The sequence below is a fragment of the Pygoscelis adeliae genome, unplaced genomic scaffold (assembly GCF_000699105.1).
Source record: "Pygoscelis adeliae isolate BGI_AS28 unplaced genomic scaffold, ASM69910v1 Scaffold45, whole genome shotgun sequence".
NCBI classification, from domain to species: Eukaryota; Metazoa; Chordata; class Aves; order Sphenisciformes; family Spheniscidae; genus Pygoscelis; species Pygoscelis adeliae.
This window is the reverse complement of record NW_008825114.1, coordinates 5,076,029-5,098,023: the sequence shown is the minus strand read 5'-3', so window position 1 is coordinate 5,098,023 and position 21,995 is coordinate 5,076,029. Positions and strand designations below refer to the sequence as shown.

The window sequence follows — 21,995 nt, the reverse complement described above, 5'->3', positions numbered from 1 at the left end:
CTGCCTTGGGATGGTCAAGGAGCCATCTGAGAGCATATCAGTCAGGTGTGGGTAGACCAGCGCAGATGATATGGTGGCTGTCTGCTGATCCTTTCTTATCAGGAAGAAGAATGAAGTCCTCTTCAGAAAACTGGAAGAAGATTCATGTTCACAGGCCCTTGTCTTCATGGGGGACTTTAATCACTCCAGTATATGCTGGAGGGACAACACAGTAGGGCACAAGCGATCCAGGAGTGCTTTGAAGATAATTTCTTGCCATAGGCAAGCAACAGGATGATGAGGGGAGACACATTGCCGGACTTCATACTTACAAACAAGGAAGAACTGGTCAGGGATGTAAAGGTCAGGGGCAGCTTTGCCTGCAGCAACCTTCAGATGATGGGAGTTGAGGATCCTGAGGGGAGGGAGAAAGGCAAAAAGCAGGATCACAACCCTGGATTTCAGGAGAGAAGACTTGGGCATTTTCAGGGACCTACTTGGAAGAATCCAGTATAATATCAGCCTGGAGAGAAGAAGAGTCCATGAGAGCTGGTTGATTTTCAAGGATCACCTCCTCCAAGATCAACCGAATGAGCAATAAGTCAAGCAAAAGTAGCAGAAAGCTTGCATGGATGAACAAGGACCTCCTCTGAGTAAACTCAATGTAAAAGGAAGGATACAAGATATAGAAGCAGGGACAAGAGACCAGGAGAAATTTAGAGACCTTGTCTAAGCATGCAGGGATAGGGTTAGGAAAGCCAAAATCTTTGTGGAGTTGAATACAGTGAGGGACTTGAAGGGCAACAAGAGGCTTCTGTAAATACATCAGCAGCAAAATGAAGACAAGGGATAAAGAGGGCTCACTACTGAAAACAGCAGGGACTCTGGTAGCAAAGGACATAAAAATGGCCAAAGCACTCAATGCTTTCTTCAGCTCTGTCTTTAAAGCTAACGCTTGCCTCCAGCAATACCAGGTCCCTGTGACTCAGTTTCAGTGGAGGAGGATCAGATCAGGGAACATTTAAACAAACTGGACATACATATGTCCATGGGACTTGATATGATGCACCTATGAGTGCTGAGAGAGGCTCAATAATCTTTGAAAGGTCATGGCTATCAGGGGAGGTTACTGAGGACTGGAAGAAAGCATGTCGCTCCTACATTCAAGAAGAAGGATCTGGGAAACTAGAGCAGTCAGCCTCACATCAATCCTTGGGAAAGTGATGGACCATATAAAGGAGAAAAAGATCATTGGGAGTAGTCATCATGCATTTACAAAGAGGAAATGATGCTTAACCGACCTGACAGCCTTCTCTGATGAAATGACTAGCTCAGTGGATGAGGGGAGAGTAGTGGATGTTGTTCATCTTGACTGTAGTAAGGCTTTTGACACCGTCTCCCATAAAATGCTCATAGTTGGACTGATAAGATATAGGCTAGATAAATGGGCAGAAGGTGGACTTGAACCTGGCTGAACAGCTGGGCTTAAAGGGTTGTAATCAGCAGCACAAAGTCCAGTTGAAGGCCAGGCACTAGTGAAGTATCCTATGGACTAACATTGGGGCCAATACTTTTTAACATCTTCATTAATGACCTGGACAATGAGACAGAGTGCACCATAGGAGGTTTGCTGATGACACAAAACTGGGGGCAGTGGTTGTTTCACCAGATGTTTGTGCTGCCATTCAGAGGGATCTCGACAGGCTGGACAAATGGGCTGACAGGAAACTCATGAAGTTCAACAACGGGAATTGCAAATTACTGGCCCTGGGGAGTAATAACCCCATGTACTAGCACAGGCTGGGAGCTGCCCAGCTGGAAAGCAGCTTGTCAGAAAATGCCCTGGGGATCCTGATGGACACCAGGTTGACCATAAGCCAGTAATGTGCCCTTGTGGCAAAGGCCAATGACATCCTGAGCTGCACTGAGAAGAGCGTTGCCAGCAGGGAGAGGGAGGTGATCCTTCCCCTCTATTCAGAAATGGTAAGACACATCTCAGTGCTGTGTCCAGTTCTGGGCTTCCCAGTACAAGAGAGACATGGACATACTGGAGGAAGTCCAGTGAAGAACCACAAAGATGATGAAAAGATTGGAGCATCTACCATACAGAGTCTGGGAAAGCTGGGACTGTTCAGCCTGGAGAAGGGAAAGCTCAGGGGGATATTATCAACATGGATAAATATCTGACGGGAGTCTATAAAGAAGATGCAGACAGACTCCTCTCAGTGGTGCCCAGTCACAGGAAAAGAGGCAATGGGCACAAATAAAAAACAAATGAAATGCCAGTTAAACGTAAGAAAAATGTTTTTATCTTGTAAGAGTGGTCAACACTGGAACAGGCTACCCAGAGAGGCTGCAGAATCTCCATTCTTGGACATACTTGACCTCAACTGGACACTATCCTGGGCAGCCTGCTGTAGCTGATATTGCTCAAGCAGAAGGCTGGACCTGCTGGAGCAGCAGGACTACACAATCTCCAGAGGTGCCTGCCAGCCTCAGCCACTCAGTGATTCTGTGTGATTCTGTTACTAATTTGCTTGCAGCATGCTCAAAAAGAGTATACAAAATCCATCCCATGATAATCAGAAAAACAGCTACAAGATAAAAATGAATTTCTGATCAAAATGTCTATTAATATGCTTACTCAAATCAGCAAACTACTAAGCACTCTACAAGAGAGACACCTGCCTGTCACTGCAGCAGGATAAGGATGTCAAGTCCTAAGTAAAATGATACCCTCAGACAAGCATTTAACAGAAGAAATAATCAAAAATTGCAAATTGGATGTAACAAAGGTAATGAGTGGAATTTAAAATATATGTGCCTGTATACACACCTGTATATATGTATGTATAGATGCATCTATATGTACATTATAAGCACATATTGATAAAATGTTTCCATATACTGTACACTCTAAACAAACACCAACACAGATTTAAGAAAAAAGTCACCATCAGCAACACTAACCAAAAAAACAACATTGTCTCAGCTAACCATCAAAATTGAAACACCTACTAGGTCTATTTTTTTCCCCGCCACCCCCACCCTCCCCATACACAAACACACCATGATACACTGAGAGTATTTACAAACTCCATTTACAATTGAAGTCGCCAGATACTACTGAGAAAAAAAAAACACCTGTCTCTAATCTAACACCTCAAGACCAATACAATGAGAAACCAAGAAATTTACAGGAAGTGAGCTGCACTCTTCAAGTCATAAGGAAGAGCCTGCTGCGAAAAATTGTCATTTTTTTCTCAAGTCAAAATAGAAGAGCATAACTAAATTATTTCGGCCACTAAAGTAAGATTACAACAACCTTAGTAGATTTTGCTTTGAACAAGGTTGACACTACGTGAAGACACTAAGATTTGACACCTTGTCCTGCCAATAACAATATTTAAGATTCATACTATTCTTTAGGGCAGAGATAGCTCTGGTGCTTACATCTGACAGGAGTGTGAACTAAAGTTTCCTCCTGTCCTTAGAGGATAATGTTAAACAAAACCTTTATGTCCTGCACATACCAACAGTTTAAGAGTAAACTGTGGCTTCCCAGAGATGTAAATGAAATTAATAACTACTGTCACTCCAGAAGCTATATAACTGTGCTGCAAATAGAGGTGAAGTTCATCACACCCACCACTTCAGGTGATGTTGGTTTTGTTTCACCACCACAGTTTTGGTGAATACGCTGGGATTCTGAGTACCTCAGCTACCCCTGCTACCAAGGGAATATAAGAGGGTTTGAGGTAATTCAGGAAATCTCCAGATTCCATTACCTGTAGTTTAGAAATACAACACAGTGACAGGCACTATGAATTATGGCTTCTCAGGGGAATGGCATAGATACTATGAAATGGTTTACAGCACACACCAAAGAATAATCTGAAAATCCCAGAGCAGCAAAATAAGGGCTGAGTAGAAATCCGACTGCCTCATAATTTACAGCATGGAGGTAAACCGCAACAGTGGGGCAAAAAAAAAAAAAAGCAATATTGTTACAAAAGAAGTGGTTATAAAATTATTAGGGATAGATTTGCATTAGAAACTAATCAAAGGAATGAAGTCCTGGCACACATCCAGTAAGAACACAGGGGCAAGAAATTCTAATTCTTTTCAGAATAGAGCTTACTATATTCACAAGCAGTTTAATATTTCCTGGATACCTGTGACAGCAAGGCTCAAGTCTCAGCGAGTCAAGCAAACATCTCCAGTTTGATATTCAGAGTTCCACCAGAGCTCTGTGCCAGTGAGACACAGACCACCAAGTGCTCAGCAGTAAACACAAAGTTCTAAATCCTGATATTTAGCATAATTTTAAAACAAAAGTTGCAGAGATGCATTGGAGTTAATCTTCAGAAACAAACAGCAAGATTTAATGTTCTTCCAGAACATGAAAATGGAAAGGCTACCAGGGACTCTAAATAGATCCAGAAAATCTGTACTGAATGCAAATATGAAAAATATAACAAGGAAATGCATTTCACACCTGCTTCAGGAGTTTGAAATTAAACTCAGCAAGATCAAGAGTGCTTTGCAAAAATAAAGCCAGCAAAGGCAGTGGCTTCTTGAAGACATCCACTGTGCAGGATGGATCCTGTAAATGCTGTCTGTTCACTGGTCTTGGAAAATTTCTCTCTCATGACTCAGAAGTATGTGACAGGCTTTTACTGACACTGGGTGGGATTTTCAAAAACACCTGCTATTCTGTAGGACCAGAATTAAGACTGGAGTAATTCTTCAAAATTTTGGTCCCTGCTAATTTGCTGAAAAACTGCCCCTTAAAGAAAACAGTTCTTTTAGTGTCTACAGATATAGTTACAGTTAAACTGGAAAAAAAACTCTTGCTAACTGACAGATAGGCAGAACAGAGCAAGAAGTTACGATTGCACAAGAAACAGAGCACCAGACCAGTTTGCACAGACCCTTAGAGACTTTCTTTTCCAATTGATTTTAGCATCTACTGCAAAAATTTCAGACAGTATTACTAAGGTGTCAGCTGAAAGACTTTTTCTGGATCTGCCTATACTGCATATAAAAGAAGACACCAAACGGAGGAAGACAGTTTCCTTCCTTTCTTCCTCCAGAGCTTGTTTCTAATGATTACGACTATGCTCCTGGTCTGTTTTCAAAAAGGGGAGGGTGGGGAAGGCAAGCAGCAGACAGGGAGAGAGGGACAGAGCAATGGAGAGAACAGAGATATTTGCAAATCAGATTGTCTTTGTCAGGTCCAAAAGTTTGAAACTGATGATAGTAAGGGAGATGGGGTATTTTCCACACTATTTGTCAAAGAATTTTCTGCCAGCGTTAAATGAAAAGTGAGCATTCAATGCAATACATTTATAAGACTAAGTTTTAAACAAGGATAACTAAAAAAAAAAAAAAATTATCAGTTAAAAATAAGGAACAACCAAATGCTTCAATCATGAAGTCAACACAGTTCTGAGATCTTGTCCTAGGAGATGAGAAGATGTAAAGACTTTATTTTCTCCTCTGATTTTTTCCTTTAATTCTGGAGTTGTTGCTTTCTTTAACTTAAGTAAGAATTTGGCTTTTTTCTTCATAAACCTTTATTATTTTGATTTTTTTTTAAATTAAGAATGAACAGAAAAAGTTTTATCTATGTACTGACACCTTGAGAAGATAAGGAGAAACTTCAGTATTCTGTACTACCAAAAATACAGAATATTTTAAATTCTTCATTTATATTGCTAACTACTGAAACTACTGCTTGAAACTGTGAATTTTCTATAAAGCATTTAGCATAAGCCTTTGTTTTTCATAATAGAAACATCAGCAAGAAACTTGTAGCCAAAGACAGTTCATTAAGAAAGATTAGTAGACATTGAATTACAATGTCTACTACGTCTACTACTACTAGTCTACTACTACAAATCAAATGTATACATATATATAACCTATCAAGTATAACTCACATAATAATGATATGGAAAAACACTATCATTCATCAACCAATTAAGTATCTAAGAAGGAAAATATTTAAGCACACAGAAAAACTTATATGATCAGTTTGCAAAACTCTTTTCCAAAAATTTAGAAGGTTGGTTGTATGGAAAAACATACACAAAAAGACTTCAAACACTCCAAAATAAGTATGTTGTCCATATTGTTACCTCAGGTTCAGACCTTATATTCAAAAAAGTACTTATATTAATCACATATTTAAACAGGATGTCTGTGACAAATTCTAAGAGGTTGTTCTGCAGTGAATAGCAAAGAATACATTTTGAGAAATTTTATTCAATGATTTGGCCAACTCAGTCTGCAATATCCTAAACTGCAATGAACAAGCAGTAACTTTGCAAACCTTGATTACCTGACTTTAAAAACATCTTCTGTGCTGTCCCTAGTCCTCTCACACATACATATATTTCTGAGAATAATTTCAGAAGATAATAAAGCCTATTAGTCCATTGATGAATTTCACAAATTCCAGTGATTGACTCTTTCAATACAATTTCCCATTAAGCTTGCCTATTTTTATTGACTTTTGAAACCCCAACCATTATACCTTTTAAATATGAATATAACAAGACATCATTTTCCCTGTAAAGATTTCAACAAATACTAGAACAGCAATTTAGGTCAGAGGCATTAAAAATCATATTTCTATTTTTTTCCCCAAAAAGACTTAGATACTGACTCCCTACAATAATACTATTTCTGTTTGGAAAGCAAAGAGAAGTGTCCATACCAATGATTTCTGCATCCCAACTGCAGCTCTTCAGGCATAACCACAGTTTGAGGGAATATTGAAGGGAATATTATTTGTCTAACACAGGAGTGCTAACACTGTGCATGCCTCAGAAACTAACAAGTGAAAAACGGACAATTTCCTGACAATCCACTTAAAGTTACCAATTGTCTTCTGCCATTACCTTCATTTTGAGGAATTGAGTAGTCTAGTCAATTCATATAATTCATTCCATCCTTCATTCTTTTCCACAACTCAAATAATGCAGCACTAATCTTACAGATTCAGTGTAAAGAAATGATGTGTGAGACCTGAGATAAAGCTTAAACCACTGCACTTTAAACCTTTAGCACAGGCCTATGCAGACTTTTGCTGACTCGTCAGATTCGACTCTAATTAAAAAGTTAAAGTTAGGCTTAAAGCTTTTCCAAGTTTAGGGCATTTAGCCTCTCCAATTAAATGTTTGTGTCACTAATCATACTGGTATTTTGTTACTTTCAGTGGAGATTGGTAGTTCTCTGACCCAATGCTAATTACAGAAATGTAATTTTTAAAGTCCATCCCTACTCAAAAACTGATGATAATAATAAACTAAGAGTCGAAATGTATCAGAGAGAGTCTACATAAACTGTCATCTACTGGTAGACTTCCAAAAGCTTTACATCTTGTGGAACAGAATGGTATGAAAATACACTGTTGCACAAAAATACCTCTAATGCAAGATACTGCTTTGTAAGTGGAACAATAGTCTTTTTTAAAAGATTCAGACTTAATGAAATCATGAAATACTTACCTAGCTCTGATCACATCACAGTCCTTTTGAGACAGTTCTTCTTGTTTCACAGCTACCTGAGATGACAAGTCACCACATATACTGCGCAACTCTTTCATTTGTTCTCTTGCCTCTGCTAAATCAGTTTCCAAATTCTGCAAAGAAAGCATTTGAATGTCTAAGAAAGAGTTAAAATCTGCTATGCGTGTTATCTATGTATATAGACATATGGATGTGCACATACATATATGCATATATTTATTGTGGTCTAAGCAAATATATATAGGTATATGTGCATGTATGAAAAATGTGAAACACCAGAAAAAAAGGTATACTTCAAATTTTCGGTGGCAACCTATTCTTTACTGTAGGAAGTTTTCCTTAATTCATTGGTTTGCTGCATGTGGAGGAGAATTCTGAATCAAATCTTTGTAAAGCAGTAGTACACCATTTAACTACTGAACTATTAAACTGAGTAAGCCTTGTTTTCTGTGTAGAAATCAAACAGAAAAAAACTACTCCTAACAAAAAACAGCTGTACACTCATTGTTTTAAGTTCTCCAAAAATTGCACAATATTGCACACATGAACTAAGTATCATGGATACAGATTCATTTTTGAGACTGCTTGTTAAATTTGCTCTGATTTTGCACTTCTAATTCAGTGCAAGGAATAGTTTCTTCAGGAAAAGAAACAGCGTACAAGAAAACTTCTGGAAATGCTCGTTGAAAACAATGTAAACAAGCAATAATTTGCCTTTTACGGTAAGCCTTACTATAGACATTAGTCAACAAAGTGTGATGGTATATCTGGAAAATATAGGAGCAAGGCAGCTTACTCAAGCAAGACTTTGATCTCTACCATAGTGACCTTACTAGTGTTCTCTGGAGGTGTAGCAGCTTAGAAGAGTACTTCGGTCCTTAAGAAGCTTCATATGACTACTCTCCCAGAGTGTTTTGAGGCAAGAATAGAAATAGAAATATTACAGCAATATCTAGACCAGAGTTTCAGAAAGTGGCAACAGCCTTAGACCTACTTTGGTATTATGCTACTCAGACACAATCACTTGTTCTCAGTAAGGCAAATATTCCAGGATTCATCAATTATTTAAAATAAATACCTCCTAGTAGGATAGCATCCCTAATCTACAGCCAACAGTATATTAGTTTATCTTCCATTTACATACAGTTAAAGAAATGCACACCTTTCCCTTTCAGCAAAGACGCCTCAAATATTGAAGGTATCAAAACATTTTTATAACTGGAAAGCAAATAATTAATCTTCTCTTTAAAATAGCATAAAAATGTCTTATACATATCTGGATGTATCAGAAGAGCACTACAATCAAATTCTTTGAATCTGGACAGGAATTATCATGTCCTGTTAATAACAGTAACATTAATGTGAAGAAATAGCAAAATTCATAAGTGAGGTAGGAAAACTATTTGTTTCATGATAAGTCTCAAGCTATATACCTGGTGTACCTGACTAATGAGCCATCATTCAATCTCAAGAAGCCAGGTAGCAAAAATTATTTTTTCTCAGGTAACAAAAGATTTCAGAATGATAGGAGACCATTCATTCTATCAACACATGAAAATGTTGAAGTGTAATAAAGTATTTATAACTTACAGCCAAATAATCTTAGGGTTTCTCCTCAGTAGTTTTTCTTACACATCAGCTAAAAGTTATTGTATATGTGAACAAAAATTATAATAGTTCACATTCTCTGTGAATAAATCCTATTTGCCTTTCACACCACACTATAGAGTTGCAGAGTTTCATGGTAGAGATTTTAAAAAAAAATCTGACCTTACCAATACTTAAGTTCCCATCATCCATTGCAGGGTACAATACAAAGAATAGGTAACAAATGATTTTGTCATAAATACAACTTTAGAATTTATACAACAGCAGAATTTAAAACCAGAAAAAAAGTATCTTTCAATACTTCATCCCATTTGCGACATATGCAACTTCAGATTTTGATTTCAACTAACAAATTACTCAGTTCAACTTTTTGAACTGATTTTGAAACCTTGACTTTTTTTGGAAATCAGAAACATTACTTAAAGGACAAAACATGAAAAAAGGGGCAAGGATGGACTGGTTATACAAATAGCTTATATACACTGAAATACCATATATTGAGGCATTCAGTAAAGCTTTTGTAGATAAGTCAGAAATCTAAGATTATGAAATAACCTATAATATTTTACACTCCATTTCTGAGCATCTCCATTTTTTTAAAATCACATGGAATTTATTATGTTGCCTTTTAGTTGATACAGTAGCCGAGAAGGTAGCTTCATTGCATAAACATGCAGACTTGAAGTTTGCTAAATATAAATTCTCCTAAACCTGACTTTCAAATTAAAGTTAATTTCAATTGTACATACAGACTGTTTAGAATTCAATCTTTTAAAGCATATTAAAGCAAAGTAAGTGCTATTTCAAGTACAGTAAGTCAAAACATCTAGTAATTCAGTTATATGAGGAAGAAAATGCTTATTTTAGAGAGAAATACAAGATGGTAAAAGATATGATACTTCTTTATAACAGTACTGCAATTGAAGCGTGAAAAATAAGTCTAGTCATTATTTCAAGCTATGAAAAGTGGTGATCCTAACTAAAATGAAATGAAGATAAATAGCAGAATAATAATTTAAGGTAAAACATTACAGGAATATTTTGATCACTTCAAGACCAAGAACTATAAAGTCAGAAAAATCAGAGAAAAGGTGAATTTAGAAGAACTTCAAATATGAAAAGCATAACACACAGACAAGGCACAAGGCAGCACAGTTGTGCATAGATTATGGATTCATTGTGAATTAACACTAGGGTTTTGTTATTTGTAGCTTCAAACCCTTACAAAGTCACTTTCAAATACAGTAGCTTTGTCTTCATATTTTTTCTTGTTATGTATTATGACAAAAGTGAGAGTATTTTTCCAAGGTCCCATTCTCAAGAAAACTCCCATTTTTCAGTGGAACTAAAATCCCAGGCTCCTCTTCACAGATATGGCTGTTTCTCAGAGTGTTTCATTTTAAAAGAGAACACCTCTCCCTGTTTATTTAAAAGCTCCCATCTTCAGACTTTAGGGACTTTAAAAAATACTTTGCCAACCAGGGGAAGAAAACAAACAAACAAACAAACAAACAAACAAACAAACAAACAAAACCAGTAAGAAATTCACTATCTTTTAGGTCACCTCCACTTAAAATCTGCCAGTCTGACATTTTTTGTGTCTACATACAAAGCCTTTTGTGCCTGTCTGAGTTTGAGAAAATATACATTCTTATTATTATTAAACAATAACTTAAGTAACATCCACCCAAAGAACAACAAAATAACTCAAACACCTAATTCATTCTTAAATATGGAGACACATCCATGCATGAGGTGGCTGACTGACAGCTTTTCCACTTGTGCATTTTTGGGAGATACAGAAAGCTGATATAAGCCCTGGGAAGCACAGGAGAGTAATTCTCAAGAACTACTTTAAGGCAGAAAGCAAAGCCCTATGTTAATTTTTTGTACACTGTACAATATTTATATGAAGGTATATATGGGAAGGACACAATAAAACACAATTGCCAGTCTTTTAGCCACCTTATCAGGTCTCTTCCTGTTAATCTGCCTCACTCAGCTTTCAGCTAATATGACAAATCTTTAAAGAAATATTCCTTAAATGGACAAACTAGTCATAGAAGCTTTTTGTCTCAGTTTGAAAAAGTTGAATTTTATACCCCAATTCAGCTTATAGTACATCTGGAAACAACCAGTCTTTGAAAGTGACAACTGACACTTTTCTTCACAGAAAATCATTTAAAGACTGAAAAAAATGGGCTAGTAACACTTAGTTCAGTCTCTGAACAGAGGGCCACTTTTCCAAAAGAAGAATCTGTTATTTAGACCTAGCGTTTCTATCATCTAAAACACATTTTTAAAACGTTGGGGTAGCTTACATTGATTAGGTTTCATTTTATTCTTCCACAGATAGAGGAGACTAAACATGAATAGTGTCTATATACATCATCTACAATATTGTTAAATATACTGTTTATTACTGAAAAACGTGTACAAAAAGAGATGCTGGTTCAACTCCCAAACTCAAGGCTGAGGCAGAACTGACTTTCAGACGGGATATAATTTCTGAATTCAAATTATTTTATCTATAACCATTTTTACAATCACTTGAGAACAATACAATTCCATTATTGAATTTGCTCATAAATTACTTTTTAAAAGCATTTCAGGGACATGTTATATTGGGGGGTATATATTAGAACATAATCTGCAGCCCAATATCGTGTGATATATTGTGTGATATGTATAGTGTGATAATGTCATCTTTGGCCTCTGTGGATAAGGAAATTATTATTCTTTATTGTTTATAAGCATTCTGTTAAGAGCCAATCTGGCATCCAATATTGATTCTCGAGTGTCAAGTAATAGAAATGGGGAATGTCAGGAACAGAGGGAGAAATTAATTCAAACTGAAACTTAAATTTTCAAGCAAGTATTTACAGGAAAAGTATATGTAAAAACAGTGATGAACTACAAAAATAACTGTTTTTACAAATTATTATTTTACAAAATATTGATAAAAAACAATGAAACAACACATTACTACTTCCTAGAGGTCAAATGTAACATTTCCCTCTTGCAGATAGTATTTTTAACATGCTTCTCAACCCTTCCAATAGTCTCGTGAGATAATCAACTTCACCTAACCCTGTCCACTAGCAAAGGTGTACAGTCACTTGTCTAACATCACAGAAGGGGGTGGGGAGGTAGCAGGAAAGGCAGAAGGTGGGGCATCAGACCCATGGACACATGCAGGCTGGCGGGGACCTGGGGAGGTCTCCAGTCACAGCCCCTGCCTAAAGCAGGTTCAGCTAGGGGGTCCAACCAGGCAGCTCAGGGCTTTACAAAATCAGGGGTTCAAATCTCCTAATGACGGAGATGGCCCAACCTTCATGGGCCCCAGCCCCACTCCAGGGCTGTCCTCCTGGGGAAAAGGCTTCTCCTTATCTCCAGTCTCAGCTTCTCCTCTTTCAGCTTGTGCTGCCTCTCACCCTGCCACCATGTGAAGAGCCCAGCTGCATCTCCTCCATCCCCTACTGTTGGTGCCAGAGATGCTGCTGGATGGCCCCAGCCCCAGAGCCATCCCTTCTCCTGGCTGAACCAGCCCATACCACAGCCTCTCCTCGCAAAGCAAGGTCTCCAGCCCCAGTGTCTCACCTCCAGCCAGTTTACTGATGTCTTTCTTGTACTGCACCCAAAAATGAGTGCAGTACCTGGGGTACTGAGCAGAAGGGGTTGATTCCACCCCTGGCTCTCAGGGCCATGCCCTGCTCATGCCTCTGTAGGCACTGCTGGCCCTCATTGCTGCCTGGGTGCACAGGGCTGGCCCCAGTGCAACTTGCTGCCTGCCAGTGCCCAGGGCTGTCCCCCAGAGCTGATCCCCGGCCCCTGTATGGCTGCAGGGCTCTGCCTTCCCAGGGCAAGACTCATCATTTGTCCTGGTTAAGGCTCCTGTTGGCCCATTTCCATCAAGGTTCCCCTGGGTGGCAGCAGAGCCCTCAAGCACGTCCACTTCTCCCCAGTTTGGCCTCATCTGCAAACTCGACGAACATGCCCACTGTCCCCTCTTCCAGGTCATTGATAAAGATTTTAAACAAAACAGGTCCAGGATAGATCCTGCAGTACAGCACTTATTACCAGCCTACAGAGTACAACCCATTAACCACAGCTCTCTGAGCCCAAACATCAAATAGTTCTTATAAACATGTTGTTGTCCACCTATCCAGCTGTAACATCCTAACTTGGGTACAAGCATACAGCAAGACAGCGTCAAAAGTCTTGCTAAAGTTAAGGTCAATCATATCCAAGCTCTCCTCTTGTCCACAGACACAATCATTTTATCACAAAAGACAATCAGGTTGCTCAGGAACGATTCACCCTTGGTAAATCCATTGCTTCTAGTCACTTTTTCTCTGTCATGTGCCCAGAAATTACTTCCAAGACAACTTTCTTTCTGATTTTCCCAGGGACTGAAATAAGGCCAACTGACCTTTGTTCTTAGATTATCCTTTTCATCAACGACCTCCCCTGATCTCTATACTACTTCTGAAAGACGACAGGCAGCAGCCTGACAGTGACATCAGCCAACTCTCTCAGCACCCTTGGAAGCAGTTCAGCTGGTCCAATGGATGTGTACTAGTCAAGTTCTCTCATGTATCTCCTAATTCATCCACTCTTAGTATTTCTCCTTGAACTCTGCCTCTAAGTACAAATGCTTGGTGGAATCTTGTTGGAGAAGACTTAGGCAAAGACGATACTCCGTACCTCTGCTGTCACTAATTCATCCTTCCCTTTCAGCAACAGGCTCCCGTTTTCCTTGTTCAGCCTTTTACTACTAAAGTTGTGCAAGCAACTCCTGTTATACCCTGACATCACTTGCAAGTCTCAACTGTAGGTAGGTTACCACCATCCTTGGGTGCCCAGACAATGTTTTTGAACTTCTTTGTAGCTTTCACTGTCTCCACTTCCTGAATACTGCTTTCCACCCCCTGTTCTACACTGGAGTTTGGTGATTAATTCTGTTTAGCCAAGCTGATCTGATATATCCACTCGTTTTCCTGAGAATAAGGGTAGCCCATACTTGGGCTTGGAGGAAGCTGTCTTTAAAGACTTGATAGTTTTCCTGAGCTTTTACCTTTCAGTGCTTCTTCTCATGGGATTCCACCTACCACTTCCCTGAGCAAGCTGAAGACTCTCTTCCTTAATTCCAGGTCTACTGTGCTACTCTCCTTCCTTCATCTTCTCAGGATCTTGGTCTTCACAATTTCATGGTCACTATAGCCAAGGCTGCCATTTATTATTATTTCCTTAATCAGTTCTTCCTTGTTTATGAAGAGCAGATCCAGCTGTGTGTCATTCCTGGTTGGCTCAGGGAATACCCATCTCAAGAAGTTACCTCTGTCACGCTCTTGTGACCCCACTCTGAAACACCAACACTACTTATTCCCATCCCTGGAATCACATGGCTGTGACACACCTTTCTCTCTTGAGCATGACTTATCAGCCAGGAAGACAGATACACTAAAAATTATCCTGACTGTTTTCACTGAAGGTGTGGGTAACAGTGATTTTCAATAATTTATCCAATATTACAAACACCAGATTTGACAACTTCAAAATTATTAAATCAGTTTAGTACACACTAGATTTTCTCCCCCAAGTATCAACAAACCATTCGTTGTCCTGGGAATCCTATAATCCTGTCATCATAATCACTCCAAAGGCCTCAATTTCAAAGAGCTTTACTTCCCATGTCAACAAATCTGAATGAAGCTCTTCACAAAAGGTTTCCATCAGCACAACAATCAGAAGTGTCACCAAAACCACTGAATTGCTAGTGGAGGAAAAAAGATGTTTCTGGGCAAGATGTTGATTAGATAGTTAGTACACTGAGTATACCAGAAGGTCATGTACTTTGATAGTGTAAAAGAGCATAGCGTTGTAAGTGTTCATTATCCATGTAAATAAAAAAAAATCCACTAAATAGGCATGTATATAAGCAGCCATAAAACACTTTGATACCATGTTTGTGGCTTACTTCTTACAGGAATTTAAAAAGAACTTGCCAATTTCCACCAGCAAACAAGACAAAGTATCATTTAAATAAAAGATACAATAGTCTGTACAATGTATTCAATTATTTCCTTTTTCAATTTATCATAAACAGTGAAAATAACTTTTTAATATATTATATGCAATAATAAGGCCTCTCACAGAGTGAAGCCCTCTGGAGGCTAGGACACAGTTTATTCGAAACTGCAGTTAAAGTTTTAAAGTGTTCTTCCAAAACAACAAATATCAAGGCTACTGCAATCAAATTATAGGTAAGTAAATTATACATTGAGAAAAAATTGTGAACGATAATACTTTTAAGCTTTTATTATTTCACATATATATATTTTATCTTAAAATACAGTATCTTTTCTTTTTTAATGATTACATTTTAAGATGACTATTTGAAGTCAGACTCCTGCTTTGCAACATCAATTTTTAAAAAGCTGTGGGTCTTAAGTGAAGGAATGTAAATGAATGCAAGTCCCCACTGGTAGATTTGAATATATAACTTGTTATTTAAAGAAAATAACTTGTGGTGCAAATGTCTGGAGAAGTTAATTCCAAAATAACATCCAGGAGTCCATTCCACTTCGTACCTTTATCCTGGCATCATTGCCAGATTTTTCTGTTTTCCATTGTGCCTCCTGCTTCCTCAGTTTCTCCAGGTCATTTAGCAGGTCAGCACAGCATGTATTTAATCCCTTATTTTCCTCCTCCGGGTTTTTTATAACCAGTCTGTTTTGCTCTTCCTTATTCTGTGCACACTCCTCAGTGTCCTGTAGAACAGTACCACAAGGGCCGATAAACAAAAAAAGTGAGAACTAATCAGCAAATATAAACTGTGCAGTTTTACCCTCACAGCAGCTTCTTCTATATTTGATGGCCAAGGTCACCTGTGTACTTTTATTGGCCTCTTTCATGCAGGTGGAAGGGTCATATTTTTTAGCTGGATGACAGCTTTGATGAGTACACATTTGCAAAGAGCCCATTAATTGATCAAGCTGCCTTTGATGCTGTCCCCAGCTATTTTTGAGACCCACACAGACATATCCTCCCAGACCTCGGCTTTATCAATTAATAATGCCAGTCCCATCAGAATCTAATTACAAGAAGCCACATCTTCACACTCCTACTTTCTTTGCTCCATTTCCATCATTAACTATTTATCTGAAAGTTATAAAGCTTGGATTCTTGGCTTTAAAGCATCTTCCTCAGAGTTGGTATGTGAAAAAACGGTAAGGTATAGCAAGGCCTAAGGCAATTTTTTCTCCAAGCTTGTCACTTTCTGTGCCACAAAGGCTGACACTGCTTAAAGAACTACTTCAAAGCTACAGTCTTATGAAACTATGTACAAGTCAATATACCTTAAGTTCTTGGCTTTTATCTTTAAATTTCTGGTCCAAGTTACTGAATTCATTCTTCAAATGGGCATTTTCCTCATCCACAGCAATTTTTTTCTGTATTAAGTTGTTTATCTCCTGCTGCTGTCCTGTGAGTCTCTATTTAGAAAAAAAAATAATCAGTCACTAGACAAAAAACAATTGTAAAAGAACATGCATGTACTGAATATTAGACCTGTGCATTTTAGACCTATGAGATGTAACAATCTGATAAATGTAGTTTTATATTTCATTATTTTCATTTCATTAGTACTTTAATCATACTCAGAACTGCATGACTATATGACACAGTAATGTAAACGAGGAATTCAATAGCTTGCTGTTACTAAACAAAAGAGCCCATAAATGCAGAACTGAATGGAAATTATTCAGTTAAGCTTAGACAAAGACAGACACTTGCAGAAGTTATATTTGTGGTTACGGATTAAAAACACATTAGGATACTGTTTCACTTGCACTTTTAGCATACCAAAAATATTCAAAATTCTCCAGAATTCGTGAAGATAATGAGAAATAACTATTAAATGAGGCAAATGAAAAGATTATGATACAAAATAGTTGTAAAAAGGTAATTAAGTCTACCTGAATTTGCAGCTCAAGGAAAATAATACAATTCTGTTCAACACAGTGTCAGGGTACCCACGTACAGTAAAATCTCACTGCCACAAAAAAAAACCACCTTCAACTTTCTGTGTTAGATACTTGCATTCTATTCTTATGACATTTGTATTAAGACACCCTCACTCTTAAACGCATATTAGAACTCTGCATTTTTCTTCAGGAGTCTGTTTTAATTCCACATACTGTTTTGTCCCTTCCCTTCCTAGATCAAAATGGCATTTATCTAAGACATTTTCCTAGCAGTAACACTGTAACTGTAGTAAGAAACCGATGAAACTTTTATCTCAGGACAAAAATGCAACTCCTTTGCCTTTAATATACAAGCTTAATGAAACGTGTTCAGAAACATTAAAAGTTATCAAAAAGAGAATATACCTTTAGATTATTCTACAATACTGCTGATAACGTGTATACGGGTTTTCAATCTCCGAATGGTTAAATCTGGCTCACATGCATGTCACACAGGAAAAAGAATGAAAATGTGCTGAGAAAAAACATGTAAAAATACATTTTAAGTCCTATCCAACAACCACTGATTTTTAAACCTACATGTAACAAATAGGGCAAAAAAAGTAACTACGTCACCACTGAACTCAAGAGTACTCACTCAGAAGAAGAAACACAGGTATTATAGGTAGCAGCCCTGCATACAAAGCAAGCTGCGCAGGGGTAAGCAGGGCTTGCTCCGCGTGTTGAACAGTGTCAGTGCACTGGCATCCAAAGCACCCACACTGCACAAGGAAACTGTTCACAAAGCAATAACCACAGAAGGATGGGGCAATTTTAAGAGTCTGAGTAGCAGTTTGAATATCAGCTCCTCCTCAAGATATGTGCGCTCTTCTCCCTACTCTGCACAAACAAACAATTACTGAGCACAAAGTAAATCTTCTCTGCCCTTTCTGCTACACTGTGTTGTAACATTTGACAACTAGCTTAATAGCCAATAGACTACCTTTTTTTTTCAGTATTGCCAGAGTTAAATCATATAAAAAGTATTAATTTCACATATCTGCTTATAAGACTAAGGTTGGCAGAAATAATTTCTTCATGAATTATTATTTAAACCACTAATGAGCTAGTGTGACAGTAAGGCATGTGAAAAATATATTTGAAGATGTGCTGAGAAATTAATCTACGTATTAAGCAAATGTCTTAGTCATTAAAAATATACATGACTATTTCTGTGTGGCTTGTATCTTTCCCTCCTTGTTTGTTTCATTTTTTACTTTTTAAGACACCTTTGTTGTAACTTTTTCCAAGTTACTTTGAATGTCTGCCTCTCCTCTGTAGACCTCTTCACTTTTTCTACACATCACATTCTCACCTTCCTTGCAAATATTTTTATTGTTCTATTTCTTCTCCCACCACCACATCCAAATCTTTTCTATACATGGTTCCTCCATATTTAGTAAATTTATTCCATCCCTTTGACCACTACTTCTATCCACACACTGTTACAAATATGGTAACATTTCTTGCAAAATGAAAAAAAAAACCAAACCCCAAACCCAAAAACCATACCATGCTACATAGCATAAAATATGTCCAAGCAAGGACAAACCCTGCAACCAGTTCAACATATGAGAAAGGTAATGTAATCCAGATAACTTGCGTAGCAAATATTTAAAATAACCAACCGTAAACAGATAATGTTCAGTAAATAGTGTAGGGAGGCATGAAGGATATTTTTCTTCTGCACTAAAAATTTTGCTTTATCAAGAAAAAAAAAATTATCTTTGTTGTACCTCATGCTCGATAGCAGCCACAGTAGAATTCAAAGAATATATAAAATTATGTACTTTCTAACAGTGATCTTTAAAAACATAAAAAAGAAAGTGAATGTGAATTGAAGAGAATGGAAAAATGAGGAAAAAAACTGAGAGAAAAGTAAAAGAAATACAGAAACCTCATTCTCATATCTTGGATTTTTGCCTCAGACGTCATTAATTCCAACCAGCCAAAAAAAAAAAAAACCCAAAACAAAACAAAACAAACCACTAGCTTGTGTGTTTAATTGGTAATTTAATCTCAAACCTATAGCATACTTGTCTATTTTTTATAATACAACTAAATCCCCTACAGAGACTCATTCTACAGCACTGGCACTTTGAACAGACTCCAGTCAAAGTTTGTCTAAGATTATAGATTCAAAAATCATTCTTCCATTTCCTCCAAAGAAAAACTAAACTTGAATTTCAGATTCAGAAATTTATGTGAAATTTTTCTCAGAGAGATAAAACAGCGCATAAAACTTCTCAGCCTAGTTTGTTATCAGCAGATGTTAAGGAAGGGATAATGAAATTAAGAAACCTCCTCTTAACTAAGGACTCCCCTCTTTCATGTTTTAAGCCTACCAGACACCAGGCTCAGTTTTCATTATTCAAAAAACAAAATATTTGCTCTTCAGACATATTATGACAGTTACAGGAACAAATTGTTGTTGGCAGAGATGATTTAGTTGCATCTTTAAAAAGGTATGAATCCACATTACCATGGAAAGCATCAGTTATTCTGTTTGCCTCCCTCCCACTCCCCAGGTCCTCATAGAATTTGAGTAAGCAGCTCCTTTGAGTCTTCCTTCCAGCTCATTACTACTTGTTTAACATTTATCAAGACAGAGTCTATATTTGAAGAACACACTTAGAAATTCTACCTATCTGAAAAAGCCTATTGGCTCTTACAGAGTTAAAAATTCACAAATACATGCTCTCACAAAATCTCAAAGTGCAGCTCCAGCTTTAAGGCATCTAATTTTTGAGTACACAAGCTACATCGTGTTACTACTTAGTTTCAATATACACTGCTGAAACTGGTAAGCTTATGTGTATTTGTGAAGTGAAATCAATGATCTTTGGGCCCTGTTTGGAATGGGATGTTTTCCACCAATTTGGAGGATGAACGGAGACATGTAAGTACAAAAGTGCAACTAGTTATTTCAGATGTTTGGTCCATATTGCTGAGATGAAATTTTAAACTCAAATAAACCATTTACTTCGCATACTTTGCAAGATAATCAGACAGATTATCCTGAATCGGACTCACACACTAATTACTTATGCCCACAACTGACCTACTTAAGACTTCAAATCAATCAAAAGGCAAATACGCCGTAACAATCACTAAGCAGCAAACTCACCTAAATAGTCTACAAAGTCATCTACTGCAACAGTAGTGAAACATTGTTTAGGTAAGCTACACCTGCATGGAAAAAATCCTGTTATGTTTCAAAGCATTTTTCTTGGGTACCACTTTGTATGCTCTTATCTTTTCCTCTAAATGAATTGAACTTTTACTTTCATATCTGCTCATTTCACATGCTTATAAAGAAGGGGAAAAAAACAGGAGTATTACTCAGGAGCCGTGACTGGGTAGAAGTAAGGGTCATAAAGAAGAATTTCTGAGATACAGACAATTAAGTAAATTATCATCTGCCTTTGCCTGTGCAGCTGTTTTTGCACTCTGCTTCCTCAACCTATGAATTACTTTGTATAATAGGAGGAAGAGAGTAAAGACTGATTTCTTACAGCAGAGAATACAAGCAGTGTTCCTAAAAAGACCACCCTACTCTCGCAGGCAAGTGAAATGAGGAAAGTCTCTCTTCCTCCCTCGTCTTGGCTGTAGAGAAACTGTCCTGGGAGATCCAGCAACTCAGAGAGGATAGGTCCTATTCCTCACCTGTACGGACCAGTATCTCGGCTATTAGGAGTCAGCGTTCTTTTGCTCAAGAGAGAGACTATAAAGGGTACACACCACAGGGCACCCTATGGTTTTACCTGCGTGACCACAGAGAGGACATGAGGAAGTGGGATGGAAAACCTACTGCAGCCCTAGGGGCACGGGTACGTGAATTGCAAGGGAAAACAATCACAGGAAGAGGTTCTTCCAGGAAAATTGCTGCTCCAGTTTCCAGCGGGCCGTTCCCCAGACAGAGTAGAAGGGCTGATCTTACTCCTGATGTTAATGAAGAAACTTCTGACTCGTATGTACAAGAAGTGAGAAATGAGTACTGTGATGAGTATTAGAGGGGCCCTGCCTCCAGCCAGGGGGAGGAAAGGGACAACCGAGTTTACTGGACTGTGTGGATTCGGTGGCCTGGCACATCAGACCCACAGAAGTATAAGGCTCTAGTAGACACCGGTGCACAGTGTACCCTAATGCCATCAAGCTATAGGGGGGGCAGAACCCATCTGTATTTCTGGGGTGACAGGGGGATCCCAACAGCTAACTGTATTGGAAGCCGAAGTAAGTCTAACTGGGAATGGGTGGCAGAAGCACCCCATTGTGACTGGCCCAGATGCTCCGTGCATCCTTGGCATAGACTACCTCAGGAGAGGGTACTTCAAGGACCCAAAAGGGTACCGGTGGGCTTTTGGTATAGCTGCCTTGGAAACGGAGGAAATTAGACAGCTGTCCACCTTGCCTGGTCTCTCAGAGGACCCTTCTGTTGTGGGGTTGCTGAAGGTCGAAGACCAACAAGTGCCAATCGCTACCACCACGGTGCATCGGCGGCAATATCGCACCAACCGAGACTCTTTGATTCCCATTCATGAGCTAATTCGTCGACTGGAGAGCCAAGGAGTGATCAGCAAGACTCGTTCACCCTTTAACAGTCCCATATGGCCAGTGCGGAAGTCTAATGGAGAGTGGAGGCTGACAGTAGACTATCGTGGCCTGAATGAAGTCACGCCACCGCTGAGTGCTGCTGTGCCAGACATGCTAGAACTTCAATACGAACTGGAGTCAAGGGCAGCCAAGTGGTATGCCACAGTTGATATTGCTAATGCGTTTTTCTCAATCCCTTTGGCAGCAGAGTGCAGGCCACAATTTGCTTTCACTTGGAGGGGCATCCAGT

General features: G+C 38.4%; 1 protein-coding gene across 1 annotated transcript in view; it reads right to left on the bottom strand.

Annotated features, from left to right (window-relative positions):
* The window catches only part of CNTLN (centlein, centrosomal protein), a 340,217-nt gene that overhangs the window by 142,756 nt on the left and 175,466 nt on the right, over positions 1–21,995 (bottom strand). The window contains exons 5-7 of the mRNA XM_009328161.1: positions 16,487–16,621; positions 15,719–15,898; positions 7,497–7,630 (exon numbers count right to left, since the gene is read on the bottom strand). Of these exons, the coding sequence (XP_009326436.1) occupies positions 7,497–7,630; positions 15,719–15,898; positions 16,487–16,621 (449 nt within the window). The remainder of the gene's footprint in view (positions 1–7,496; positions 7,631–15,718; positions 15,899–16,486; positions 16,622–21,995) is intronic.